The sequence below is a fragment of the Carlito syrichta genome, unplaced genomic scaffold (assembly GCF_000164805.1).
Source record: "Carlito syrichta isolate Samal-C Ts95f unplaced genomic scaffold, Tarsius_syrichta-2.0.1 Scaffold303123, whole genome shotgun sequence".
In the NCBI taxonomy this organism is placed as follows: Eukaryota; Metazoa; Chordata; class Mammalia; order Primates; family Tarsiidae; genus Carlito; species Carlito syrichta.
In genome coordinates, this window is record NW_007247219.1 from 253,910 (window position 1) to 268,067 (window position 14,158).

Genomic DNA, 14,158 nt, shown 5'->3' on the forward strand with positions numbered 1-14,158 from the left:
TTTTTATTAGACAAGGCAAGTATGCATGTTGAAGTGGGCAGGCTCCAAAAGACACTGGAAGGGAACTGCTTCAGAAATTAACTTTTGTTTGCAGTTTATAGATATTTAAATCACATGCATTCCATCATCTCCATCTTCTGCCATTACTTACTTTTAATTTGATCCTTTTTTCCTCTCAACTTGACCTTTGACCTTCAACCTCTGACATCTCTTTTAAAGAAGTGAATATGCAGTATTGTTTCATCAAGAAATATTCAAGTGAAACCTAAGAGTGAACTTTTTGGAAGTTCTACACACTAGGAAAATTGTTCATGAAGTGTCTTCCATTTCAGTCCGAGAGAGTTTACCCTCATATTTGCAAAGAGAGACTGCTCATCGGAAACATGGGACTCCTTTATTTTGTAACATCCCTGAGTTACTTTATAAAGTAGTTGAATTCATACCTATTCGATGTAGGTCATTTCAGTATATTGGCCAAACTTGAGAACCCATTCTCTACCAAGTCTGTGTCAGGTATATATTTGCTTAAAAGCTATTTTATCTTTGTGTCTAATCATATCAAATTCTATGCATTACATTGAACCCAAATTTCCCATGTTTTCTTTTTTATTAACTAAATCACCTATTTACCTGGAAGATGGCAAGGAATAAGTCCAGTATTTCATGGGGAATGGCCTAGAATTGCTTTTCAGCTTAGTAAACTAATTTTATTAATCATTGTGATCTGGCCTCCTTGTGGCATTTCAATACAGGGAATATTGGAATTCTTCTGAAACTTAAATGAATATTCCCAATAAGTGATTTCACTTAGGGTAAAATGTTTTCATGTTTTTAATGTCAACACTGTCCTCTGTAGAAGAAATATTTTTTAATCTTTGCCTATATCCCCTCAAAAATCTTTAAAGGTTAATGAATCACCACTTGGCCCCAGTGCTTTCTATTTTATCAGCCTTCTCATTATGAACAAGTCACTAAAATGCAATTGAGAGGCAGATTACTTTCTAATATCAGACTTTAACTGCAATTGGAGACTATGAAAATGGATAAGACTTTGCTAAATGAACATCAAAGATGAGTTTGATTTCCCTGTTGTATAATACAAAGAAGGCATAGCATATTTGAGACTTTGCAAAGTGCGCTCATACTATCCTGTAAATACAACAAAATGTCATTCGAAATAAAATTCGGTAACTTTTCAGCTACCTATAAGAAGCAAGTTATTTCATATTCAAGTTAAAAATATGATTTGATGACCATACTTAACCAGCTTGTTTGTTGCAACAGAGAAGTGGTGGTGAAAATTTCCAGTTTGTTTAGTTAAATAAATAATAGACCATCTAAATTAAAACAGCCAAATCTTGACTTAACAAATATGAAGAAGAAAATTTTTTAAATCTTCACTGCTAGTTCATGTCTTTTGGTCCCAAAATAATGTTTTGGGGAAAGTCCATATGCACAAAAGTACCTCAAACAGTTGAAAATCTACATTTTAAGAATAACTGTATAGTGTTGCTCAGGATTTTTTTTAAGTCATGCATTGTCTGATACAAATTCATTATCCAAATAGGAAAATAAACTCTTCTATTCTTACCCAGCTACCTTCTCAGATTTACTCTTTTAAATGAGACAGGATGATCCTTAGTCATGCCCAGAACTTCAGTTATCAATTGTATTTTTCAGAATTCTTTATGGTCATAAAAGAACCCTTAAAATCTTCCAGTTACTCCTTCCCACTCTGGATTATATTGTTACTATCTGGGATCCCCACTGCACCTTTCAATTCTTGGACCTTGGACCAATCACCTTAACCTTTAGCTCATTATCTCTGCTTGTGAAAGCAATGCATTGTGGGTATTTTTTGGTTGTGTTTTTTTTTTTTTTTTTAATTACATTTCTCTGTTTACTTTGGTCAGAATTGATTGACTTGTTTTTCTGAGGTGTTGCATTGGTTCTTAAAATGCTAAATAATAATACTTTGCATGCTTGTGTGATCAGCCAAATCTTATCGCATGTCTAATGTGCAGGGTAAAAAGCAGGTGATGTATGGATATCAGAAAAAAATGTACATATTACTACAAAACTGAAAATAAAATACTAAACATAATTTTAAACCACACTTTGCATACAGATCCTGCCCTAATGGAATTCTTTGGGTTCATTTTTTTTCACGTTAAACTCATTTCCACCCCCAGCCCCCCTTTTAAGATCTTCAAAGAAAAGCTTCCTCCTAGGGCAAGTTTATTTTCTAAAATACTCCGTATACAAGAAGTTTGTGTTTCAAGTCCAGCAGATTTTGAATAGCTGTAATAGGCTCTTCTAGGAGTGCTTTTTATTGTGTTAATCTTACTTTAATTACCAGATATCCAGATTGTGTCTTCCAGTTTTGCACACCTTCTCTGTCCTAGCATGTCCTGGAGCTGCATACCACGCGTGTGCACTTTCACATTTTTCTCACCAACTTGCTAAGGCCCCAAGCCTGGGTGACATATTCATACATCACCTGCCTATGTAGAGCGCATGTGCATGCTGCCGTCCTCAATAACCGGAATGTGTTTCTGTTCTTTTGTTTTTTTGTTTTTGTTTTTGTGTGGATTTTCTGCAGTGTGGTTTACCAGGACGGATTTTACGGTGCTGACCTCTATGTAAGTACACACACTGGGGCCTTCTCGACCCCATCCCCTGACAAGCCAGCCTTTTTTTTTCTGTTACTTTGGTTTGGTTTGGTTTTTCTTTTTAATATAATTTATTTAATTTTTATTTTTATTTTTCCTTGTGGATATATATATATATATATTTATATATTTAAGAATGCAAGCATGCTTCTCTGCCACTGCGCTTGCCCCTGGGTGCAAAACTTAAGCCTTTGGGTTTTCAGATCATTGCTAGGGTCAGTCTACTGGACATATTCTTTTCCCTTCCCTATGCCCACAGATGTTCTGTGAACCACTCATTTATTTGTGAGATGATCAGCAGGTTTAAAGTCTTTTTTTACTGTCGTGTCATCTGCATACATAAATAGCAGGACTAGCTTAGTCTTAAGCCAGCTCTTTCCCTTTTCTGCTTTTCTTCTCATTTCACATCCCTCTTTAGATCATTAGAGCTTTGGTTTATGTAGGTGGCAATAAGCTTTCTGAACTGTGTGTTTTCCTATATTACGTACTTTAAAAGAACCTTATCTTGTAATAGTGAAATAAGGAGTTGATGCCAGTGAAGAGCGTATGGTAATGAGAAGATGCCAAATATTTACTTTCTAAGAGCCTGCAGGAGGTAATGAGTGACATAGTTAGCAACCTAGACTCTTCTTACAGTCATCTGACTATCATACAATAATTATTGATTCTGCTAGTCATATTAACATGTACTTCATTGTTTGACTTGTCTAGCTACAGCTGAAGTCTCACGATTGATTTGTCACATATTTTTTAAAATATGGACAATGTGATCTAACTGGCAGTAGAAGTTTCCGAGTTTTGAAGTCTTACTATGACCTTTCCAGATGGTCTTTTTCTGAATGCAAGCTTGGTCTAATCACTAAAGTCGTTAAGAAAGAATTTTATTAGAAAAACTTGTCAGCATGAATGATTCTGTGGGATAGGTTAAAATTATCTAGAAATTCTTTCTACATCTATCCTTATCTCCCAAAATTCGTAAGGTGACCTTTTTAGTGAACTGTGTTCTCAGTCTATCAGAGATTCTCAAGCACTCTAAAATTTTAATTTACTCAGAAGTTTTTACTGGTAATTCACCTATACTACTTAGACAACTTAGTCTTTAAGGTATGCCTTAATTTAACAACCTCTTAAAGGAAACTTAGCCATGATTTAGTTCAACCCTATAACTTATAGATACATTCCTTAGAGAGATTATGATTTTAAATTATATACATTATTTACATAGCCAAGCATAAAGCCCAACAAATCCCATATTTCATTATCTCTCTTTTTACTTTAATTAAAACCCACCACTTTCCTCAAAAATTTTTTCAAGAAATAATGAAAGATATTTTTGCCCCCCTCCCAGGTTCACAGTGGAACTTGAGGACTGGGGAAATATATCCTACTTTTACACCAAATTGCATGTTTCTAAATACACATATTTACATATGATGTTAGCATTTATATTTTCCCATATACATTAGTGTTCATCGTCTCATGAAGCTCATTTTTATGTTATTTAAATCATTTTCTTGAAACCTGGTCTATTATAATGAGCAAGCTTTTCCGTTTGAATTATTTTCTTAAATCAAGCTGTTTTTCCTCTAATAGCTTCCTCTAATAGCGTCCTTATTTGGGAATTTTTAAGCATACGGCCTACTTCTGACTTATTACAACTTGCCTTTTCCACCTTGTTAAGTCAACCAAATATTTGTTTACAGTTCTCCCATTCCTTACTTTACAATGTAAGATTTTATTGAAAGATTTGATTTTTTTCTATACCTATCAAGAAAATACTCTTAAGGTGTTTTTTTTTAATCTAATAACTGGATTACTTTATTAAGCTAAGCAGAAGTAATTCAGTAATCTTGCCAAAATATTTTTTGATAAGTGGCCCCTTGTTAATGAAAGTAATTAACAGTAATATTATTATTACTTAGTTACTATCTTAAAGCAGAATTACTTAGAGAAAAAAGTTGGTCACTAATTCTGAAATAATATCCAAGCCTACAAAATGAAAAGCAAGAATACATTATGAGGTAATGGTCGAGTTAGGCATAATATAACTATAACCTTTAAAACTGTATTCTGTATTCCACTTGTAAGGGAGAACAAAGGATACTTACTGAAAACACAAAAACAACAAAGAACTATTGTTTTGCCTTGATTTTGTCCTACTTCTCTCTGTGCATTCCCGTCTGTGGAAATCTGTCAATACACATTTAGTTCTTATTTCCTCTGCAATGCGTGTGAGAATAGAAGGAAGAGAGGGCTTATCTCATGTAAATCGTGCACCAAGTCAGAGCTTGAAGAGAAGACACAAGGGAAAAGATTTTACGTTGCTGGTTTTGCTGAAGTTCTACTAGTGTAGGCTTATTCACTGTGGAGAGTTTTTATAATCTCCTTCCCTGTCCCATTCCTAGACAGTGATCCCTGCTAGCCATTTTCTTTCTTTCTGTTTCTTTTATAGCACATCCTCTCTGGAGAACTGATCTAGCAGTTGTGTCCCTAGTTTGTAAAGAGACCCACCATGACAGGATTTGGGAGTGTGGCAGATAGATTATGTGTCCATCCCAACCCATTCTTTTCAACCAGTAGAAAAGGTATAGTTCCCCCTAATTTGCTTTTTAAATGGGATAACAAACTACTTCTAATTCTCATCCTGTGAAAAGCATGCTTGCATCCAAAGGAAAGAAAAGGCTGGTGGGCCCCTTAGCGGGCTTTTTGTATGATTGTTTTCCTTCCACAGCTGTGTTTTTTGAACTGCTCTTCCTGTGTTCTGTTATAGAATAGTCTTACAGGAACCAATCATTAGCGCTAAAATACCTCAGGTAGGAGTGCCAGTGTGACCTGCCAATCAATCAGATTGTGGATTGCAGTGAAAAAATTGAATTATACTAACCATTCCGGCTCCACGTTAGAGATGGGAACAGAGGCTTTTTTGGACAATCAAGACTTGTGAGCGTGTGATCTAAGCCCTGCTACCTCAGCAGTGCACACAGTCACGTTCCTTATATAACAGCACTTTCTCCAAAATAAAGTGCTTCTGTCCCCTTGCCACATATCCACACCAGGTGTGTTATATGCACTGTCCCATCACTGCCACCTCTTTTAATTTGTCAATCACATTTACTCGTGGTGTTTAAACTGGTTTTTTATATTGGAGATCTTAGCAGTTGAGGATATTTTCTTACTACTGTGAAAGAAATGAAAAAAGAGAGGAAGTAAAACTCTGTCCAAATAGATTCCTGAATCCCACATTGAGTGCTGTAGTGATAGTCTACTAATTGGATTGTGCTCCTACAGAAGCTTGAGGTTGCCTAGACATATTAGGCCTTAAAAATTTAGACATGCATTTCCCTTACCCTCTTCTCCTTTCACTTGGATAATAGCAAACTTGTTAGAAGGTTTGCTGATAGCTTCATACCAGGAGAAAGAAAACAGTGAATGACTTTTCACAATCCAATGAGTTTATTTATGTGGCTACACAGCAGGATTTTGGTGTTGACTTAATTAGGGAGATGTGGAGTAGTGAAGTATTTGAAGTTTGATTCACTGAAGATCATCTGCCATCTATCATAGAAGTTATAAGTGGAAGATTTCTTTTCTTTTTTTTTTTTTAATTGGAGTCTCACTCTGTCACTCAGACTGGAGTGCAGTGGCCATCCGGCCACTGCAGCCTCGACCTGCTGGGCTCCAGTGATCCTTCCGCCTCAGCCTTCCAAGTAGCTGGAACTACAGGCGCGTGCTACCACGCCCGGCTAATTTTTTATTTATTGTAGAGATGAGGTCTCGTCAAGTTGCCCGGGCGGGTCTCGAACCCGTGGGCCCAGGCAATCCACTCACCTCAGTCTCCCAAAGCGTGGGATTACAGGCTGAGCCACCAAGCCCGGCCTAAGTGGAAGATTTCAAGTTAATCATAGCAGTTTCTTCCCTTAATCCCAATTTTAAATAATAAGATAAAATTTAAATACTTTTAAATTTTTCATAACAATTTCTCAAAGTATTTAGGCCTCCTAATAAAAAATAGTAACAGTATTACCATTATTATAAGTTTCTGTATCATTCACATTTAATCAAAGATGCTGTATTCCCACATAAGAATTCTGTGCAGGAACTCCCAGAGCAGTGACTATCAGTAGTAGGGATATGGAGGTAGTGAGAGAAAAGAGGGGACTTAAAATCACATAGGACAAACAAAGTGATTCCCAGAAGCCCAGCATTAAACCTATGCGAGCTGGAATAGATCTCTGTTCTGCTGTAGTGATTTTAAGCATTGTACCTGCCATTCCTCCCCTCACTCCTCCCCACTTGCTCTTTGATCTATACACTACATGTTAGGTAACAAGCTTTCATTTTTTGTCTGCTGGTCTCGAAATACACACTCTCCTCCTCAGTGTCACATAATGTCATTGTCTTCTAGGTAGAAAGAAGGTGTCTTGACATCACATGCTCACCAAAGTCCTGTTTTAATGTAAACCTAAAACAAAATGTAACAAAATTAAAGGCTGGGTTTAAATCAAGACAAGACAAAAGTCTGCCGGTGTGAGATTCAACTAACAGATATGGAGGTAAAGGTCAGATGTGGGAAGGGTAATATTTAGAACCCTTCCATTTTGCTCTAGTTTAAAACACAGCTATAGAATTGTGCGGAAAAGTTGTGGTCAACGTGGCATCATTATAAAGTTAATAAAATTATAAAATTGATTCAAAGCAGAGTAGAAAAATCCCTAGGAGATGGCATTGAACCATGAAAAACTGAGCCTTTAACAACTGCAGAAGACGTTGTAGAAAAGTGTCTTAAAAGTAACTTTTCGAAGGCATTTTCTTTTGAAAAAACTGGAAATTGAAAACATATTTATGTGAAAAAATAAAATTTCTAAACATAGGAAATCTTTTAGAAGAACGCTGTGGATCAGTATCTGGTTGTTCACAGAGGGGTATGCATACACGTGAGTGCTGTAAGGACTGAATTATGTTGCAGGATCAGGCAGGTTGAATAGCCTAGTGATGGAGCATCGGGCTGCCCCAATTGGGGACAGTAGGAGTCATTCTGAATGAATTGCAAAGGAAGAAGAAAGTAATTCTTTTTAAAGGGGCATGTGTATATTTGAATCAAGCTTAGCTGTGCAAAATTTATCCAGCTCTCGGAGTTCCAAAAGCAGTCCGTGTGTGCCCTCCTACATTAGGGTGTGCTGTGGCCATGCTAATCCCCATTTTTTGTTTTATTTCAAATCACACACAGATAGAATCTGCAAACTGCTTCAGATCAAACAGGTCTGATTGTGTGTAAATACATATGTCCTTTTTAATTTTTATTATTAATGGTTGCTTCAGTTTTGCATCAGTGCATGGTTAAAAGCAGTACACATCAGCTATTTCATGACTTCATATCTCCAAATGAATTATTTCTCCTCTTTTTTTTTTTTGTTTGTTTGTTTGTGCAGTCAGCTGAAGAAATGTTAACATCTCACTCTAAATCTCTCAGTGGAGTCTCTGTTCCCTTCTCTGATATAACAGATGGGTTACTGCTTGTTATAATTATTAACATTGTGGTGTGGGCCAGGGCTAGGGTGGGCAAGATTTACTATTTCTTTGGGATGGGGAGGGGCCAGTCGTTAGGGTATGGAATGTTAACTCAAGTGGTGACTGACTGTTTCCGTAATACCAGGTCGTTGTGGCTGCACGCTCTAGTAATTGAGGCTGTGTACTTCACCGAGCTTGTGGTAGAGCCTAGGGCAAACCGCTGTCCCAAGAGAATGCTGGGATAGATAGAGTTAGCCAATATAAGTCTGAACGTGGTGATTTTGCTGGTTGTTTTAGCTCCAGATGTTGGCATGCTTAGTTTTTAATGTGATTAATAAATGTGGCGCCATATCCCTCCCCACGCCTGAACCCTGTCTCTCCTGCCCTCTTCCCATCCTTGTTCTTTTTGAAAAAGTTAAGAAACAGAATTGAAAACCTTGGTGTTTCAAACTGCACTTTGTTCTCATGTTTTATAAAAAACCTTCAGATTTACTAGTAAGAGTAAAAGCTGAGACAACAGTTTCTCAGCCTAGAATTTTTATGCACTCGGAAATCTGACATAGAAATAAATAAATACTTCTGAACTTTCTTTGTCTTACATTTTGTGGAATAACTAAAGCAGCAGTTGAAATATTTTTGAAATAAGTATCTAAGAGGAGTAAATCCATGATATGCGATTTAATTTTTCTACTTTGAAGGTAGTCATTGGTGGATTACCAAATTGGTAGAATATCACTCATCCATCCTAAGCATATCCCTCTCGGTAAAGCCATTATCATAAAATAATTTGGAGAATAGTCATGTTGAAATATTATCTACTTTTTAAAAACTACTGATGTGTTTTTTTCTTAATGCTGATATTCTGCTTGAGCCTTTTGTTGTCAATAAAAATTAGTGTCCCTATCTTCATCAAATTCAAACTTCAAAGTCAGGGTTTACTTATAAAAGAAGGAAACTACTGCAAATAGATTCTCTCCATCCTCTTTCTGGATTGGAGGAAAGATTTCCCACAGTCTGAGCCATTTTAAATTGTTTGAATTAGCAGTAGCATTATTCCTAAGCCACTAATGTTCTGATGACATCGTGCTAGCCTAGGAGGGTAAGGGGAAGACAGTTCTATCAGTAACCTAACTTAAAACTTCTTGTTTCCTGAATTAAAATATAACTCAAAGCTATGATTGGATAGAATACTCAAACTGCAACCCCAGTATCTCCACTCAGGCCTTCTGAGAACCTGAAACCTCCCCTCAGATGAGTGCTTTTGAGCCTCAGAATCCCTGAATAAGAATTTATACGTCTTCCATTTGTCATAGGACTTCAGTTTTTTAAAGTTTTACTTAGGTAAACATGAATTGGGCTTAAGTGCTTTTATTACCTTCACTATTTAAATTTTTAAATATTATTTTGACATTTGGAAGAATACTAGAGAGCATAGTATTGAATTATCCTCATTTGCAAAGAAGTTTTACTTAAAGATAACCCTGTTGCACACCTCATCAACCAGGATATCTGTATAATGAACATTTGTATACCTAACCCTGAATTGTGCCCCACATCTTTAAAATTAAAAAAAATTAAGTTTAAAAAAAAAGATAGCCCTGCTATAGAATTTATACTCGCAAACTTTAGTTCTAAATTAATGTAACCATCTCTAGTTATAATGAACACTTGTCCCTTTAGGGCTAACTTAAAGCTTAAAATTCCAACTCTAGTTAACTTTTGTTTAAAAAAAGTTTTTACTGCTTTATTTTCACTTTAGTAGCTTAAAAAAAGAAGTAAGGTAAAGAAATACTTTAGTTAGTTAATTATCTGTTGTGGCTGGGATGTACAGCTTTGTGCAGATCAGTCTGACCTGCCTATCCCATAGACATGGCTGGAATTCCAAGGATCTATGCTGATCCCAAACAGCCCCCAAGGATGCTTCCTGCCATTTCCCCCTCCTTTACCATTTCATTGCCAGTATGGGGTAATATTAATTAGAATCTTCTTACTTATATATTGGTAGAAGAATTTGAAACTGAGGAGGAAATATTTACTTTTTTAAGGTACTTACTTGAAAATCAAAGACGGACTAATACGTAACTGTTGACAGCCAATCAGGGATTTTTTTCCCCCTACCAGGAATTTTTTTAAATGTACATTTGAAGCTACTTCTGATGACCTCAAACAGCATAAACTTAAAGAGCAAGAGTAAATCTTCCTTTGCAGTGCAGTTTATTCCGTTAAAAAAAGTATAAATTATATAAGAAAGAAACAAAAGACTTTAGAAACTCATAAGAAATTATAGGTATTTCCAAAATAAGGTTAACAGAAATAAAAGAAGCAAGCTAGGATCTGCTATGTATGATGGCTAAGAAGAACATTAGAAAATACTTATTCTCAATTCTAAGAAATACATAAGTAAATTTGAAATGTCTTTTGTAGATTTAGCAAAAATCGAACATTTGAAGGAATATAAAGTAGAAAGCACAGGGCAGAAAGCTTCAGATGTCCATGAGAAGTGGGCACTCTTAATCTACATAAATAAAGTGTTTGTGCTGTTGTTCACTACTGAAGTGCTGTCCAGTTGAATATAGTTTTGGTAGTGAAAGGGAAGGGCAGTAATAGAAATTTACATGCAAATTAGGTTTAGGTAAAATAGATGAATTCTAGAAGGATAAAGAAAAAAAAATAAAAGTAGCTTATACCTGTAATGTCAACACTTTGGAAGGCCAAGGCAGGAGGGTTGCTTGAGGCTAAGAGTTCAAGACCAGTCTGAGCAATGTGGTGAGACCTCATCTCTACAAAAAATTAAAAACTTAGCTGGTTGTGGTTGCACACCCTTGTAGTCCTAGCTTCTCAGGAGGCTGAGGCTGAGGCAGTAGGATCATCTGAGCCCTGGAGGTTAAGGCTGTGGTGAGCCATAACTGTACCTCTGCACTCCAGCCTGGGTGACAGAGCAAGACCCTGTCTCTGAAAAAGAAAGAAAAAAAATAAAACATCAGGCTTGCCATTTTTAAAATAGCCTATCTCGTGTGGCATTCATTGTTGTGATTGACTCTGAAGTATTTAATGAAATAGTATATTGTTCACCCTGATGGTGAAAACCTTTTGCATATTTGGTTCATCTAAACTGAGGTGAGAAGGATGTGATGGTTTGAAACTCTTTAGGACTGAAAGGATATTTGAACCATTGGAAGAAAAGCTCCAGAGCCTGCTATGAGATTAGTTTGTAAGAATCTCAAAACCTTTTAGAGAAGGAAGGTAAATGCAGTTAAATGCTGGGAGTGGGGCTCCTGATCTATTTCAATCCAGCCAAAGAATCCTGAGAAATTTGTGATCTGATTTGAGTCTGAAATGTAGATCCAAATTGGCAGACTTTCTGCAAAAGGCCAAGTGGTAAATATTTTTGGCTTTGTAGGCCATTACGTATCTGTCACAAGTACTTTCAAAAACAGGTGGCAAGCTGCATTGGCTCACAGGCCAAAGTTTGCCGACCCCGATTCACATTGTTTTTTCCTTCTAAATTGCCTGATTATCTTAGCTTCTTGGCACACGTGCTATGCCAGATGGAACAGAGCTCTATATCTGACCTTTCTGTTAGGTGCTGTAGCCTCGTAGTCATGAATCAGTCTGAGCACGCATCAGAGAATCTGAAGCTAACACATATACGTGTAATATGTTTTAACTCTATAACTTATACTTCTTGGCAGTCAGCATTCTCCCAACTTTCTGTGAATATTTTCCCTGTTGAAAATTCTACCAAAGACTGTAAAGTAAGACAGATCCAAAATCATATCTTCATTTCCTACATTTAACAGATATGGAATACAGTTTACTTTTACTACTGTCACAAATTGGAAAGCAAATCCCTGCATTGAGTGGAACTTAGTTTTCTATTAGAGGAATAATAACATGCAGACTGATGCAGTTTGAAACATTTTCTTCCCACGTGTGTCTGTGTTTGTGTCTGTCCTGTGTCTACAAGTGTGTATGTCTGCGTGTGGGTGGGTGCGTGTTCTTCTGTCCACCCGGGGGGAGAGGTATCTGTAAAGTCAGTTCTCTTGTCTCCTGTAGGGTGGATATGCAGCCTACAGATATGCACAGCCTGCTACTGCAACCGCAGCCACCGCTGCTGCAGCCGCTGCAGCCGCTTACAGCGACGGGTACGTACCGAGTGAGAGGTGAGCGTTAGGGACATGAACACTGTCCCATCCCGAACATCACTCCGTTTCCTCCCTTTGCCATTTCCACAACAGCACTTAGCACATAATGCGTCCTGCCAGCCTTGGCTTTTTGCAGACCTTCACTGGATGGCCTCTTTCATACCTAAACCACAAGCACTGGCTCCATCCTCTACTCCCTCTCTTTTGTTCTTGTCTCTTCTTTGGCTTTGACAACAGTCTCTCTTGTCCTTGTCTCTGGCTCCCTTCTTTTCCATTGTATAGAAATACTTCAGATTTTTTTCACAGTTACTACATTTAGGAATAGAAATATAAATGTTTCATTCTATCAGTTTCCTAATAATAATCCAATATCAAGTAACTCACAAGCCTTTATCACAGTAAACTCTCTCACTTTTTTTAGACCGTAGTCTGTCCTTTATCTCTCTGATTATGTTTCTTCTTTCCAGTTATGGCAGGGTGTACACAGCTGACCCCTACCATGCCCTTGCCCCTGCCGCTAGCTATGGAGTTGGCGCTGTGGTGAGTATTTATCCTTTTTTCTTAAACCATTTTACCCCTTCTGACTTTTATCCACAGACTACAAAAGATCCAGGAAGGTAGTAAATTAGCCCTTTATCCACACAAGTCTATTAAAGCCACACAAGTCTATCTGGAAATTTCATGTTACCCTCTTTATCTGTGTCTTATACTATAATTCACATGGCCTAGTTAAGGGCTGCAGAAAGGAGTGAAATAGTGACAGTCTATCATGAGCAGTTTTTTATTGGTTCAAATGTTGGGTACATACCTATGGCATCGTTTTATTGATAGGTATTGGCAAAGACTTGAGCATAAGCCTCTCCAGTTTTCACAGTAAGCTTTTCAAAAAACTTAATGGATGTGTTTCAGATGTAAATGCCAAAGATGTCTCTGCGCTTCCTACACCTTCTGGTAGATAGTACTAGAAATTGCCAAATGAACACTTTATGAGAATATGGTGTTTTTTTGTTTTTTGAGTTGGAGTCTCACTCTGTCGCCCAGACTGGAGTGCAGTGGCCGCTTCCGGCCACCGCAGCCTCGACCTGCTGGTCTCCGGCGATCCTTCCGCCTCAGCCTTACAAGGAGCTGGAACTATGTTATCGATAACAGTTATGGCAAAATATTTTTTCATGAAAGTACAGAAAAAATTTACAGAGCTCATCTAGAATAACCTCCCCTAACCAGCGTCCTCCCTGCAATATTGTGTTGGTTTGGATGCCTCCAGTTGCAGTGATTGGGACTCACTTGCTACAACAAAGACAGGCTACATTGATACCTCCTCATGCCAGGCATTCTCTCCAAGCCAAGATGCACCTGAGAAACTCCTCTGAACCTGCACAGAGTATCGAAGAGAGAGATAGAATGCAGTGTGCAAAATGTAAGACCTGAAGGAATATGAGAAAGTCAGTTCTTTCTCACACTAAATTTTCACTGATGAAGATTTGTGGAAGGAAGAAATAGGATTCCGAGGGAATGTGTGTTTAGATCGAGGTAAGGACATACACTATAAAGACAGTGGTAGAGTTCCTCAGGTTTTATTTAGGGCTAAAATGATATAAATCCTGTGCTATAAGAATAACCCAAGAAAGATCACATCCCTAGGGAAGTTCTAATTGAAAGAGATAAGCCAGCCGGGCTCAGTGGCTCAGCCTGTAATCCCACGCCTTTGGAAGGCTGAGGTGAGTGGATTGCCTGAGCCCGCGGGTTTGAGACCCGCCTAGGCAGCGAGACATCATCTCTACAATAAATCAAAAAAAATCAGCCGGGCGTGGTAGCGCATGCCTGTAATTCCGG

The 14,158-nt window shown here is 37.5% G+C and overlaps 1 protein-coding gene across 10 annotated transcripts in view; it reads left to right on the forward strand.

The window, feature by feature from the left end:
* Window positions 1-14,158, forward strand: part of RBFOX2 (RNA binding protein, fox-1 homolog 2) — a 221,432-nt gene that overhangs the window by 200,940 nt on the left and 6,334 nt on the right. For 4 of the 10 annotated variants that reach the window (XM_021712199.1, XM_021712198.1, XM_008057775.2 and 1 more), the window contains 3 exons: window positions 2,603-2,642; window positions 12,237-12,325; window positions 12,793-12,865. In XM_021712199.1, coding sequence (XP_021567874.1) covers window positions 2,603-2,642; window positions 12,237-12,325; window positions 12,793-12,865 — 202 coding nt within the window. Of the gene's footprint in view, window positions 1-2,602; window positions 2,643-7,899; window positions 7,932-8,101; window positions 8,179-12,236; window positions 12,326-12,792; window positions 12,866-14,158 lie in introns of all 10 variants that reach the window. The other 6 variants (XM_021712197.1, XM_008057767.2, XM_008057763.2 and 3 more) reach the window with 3 other exon arrangements.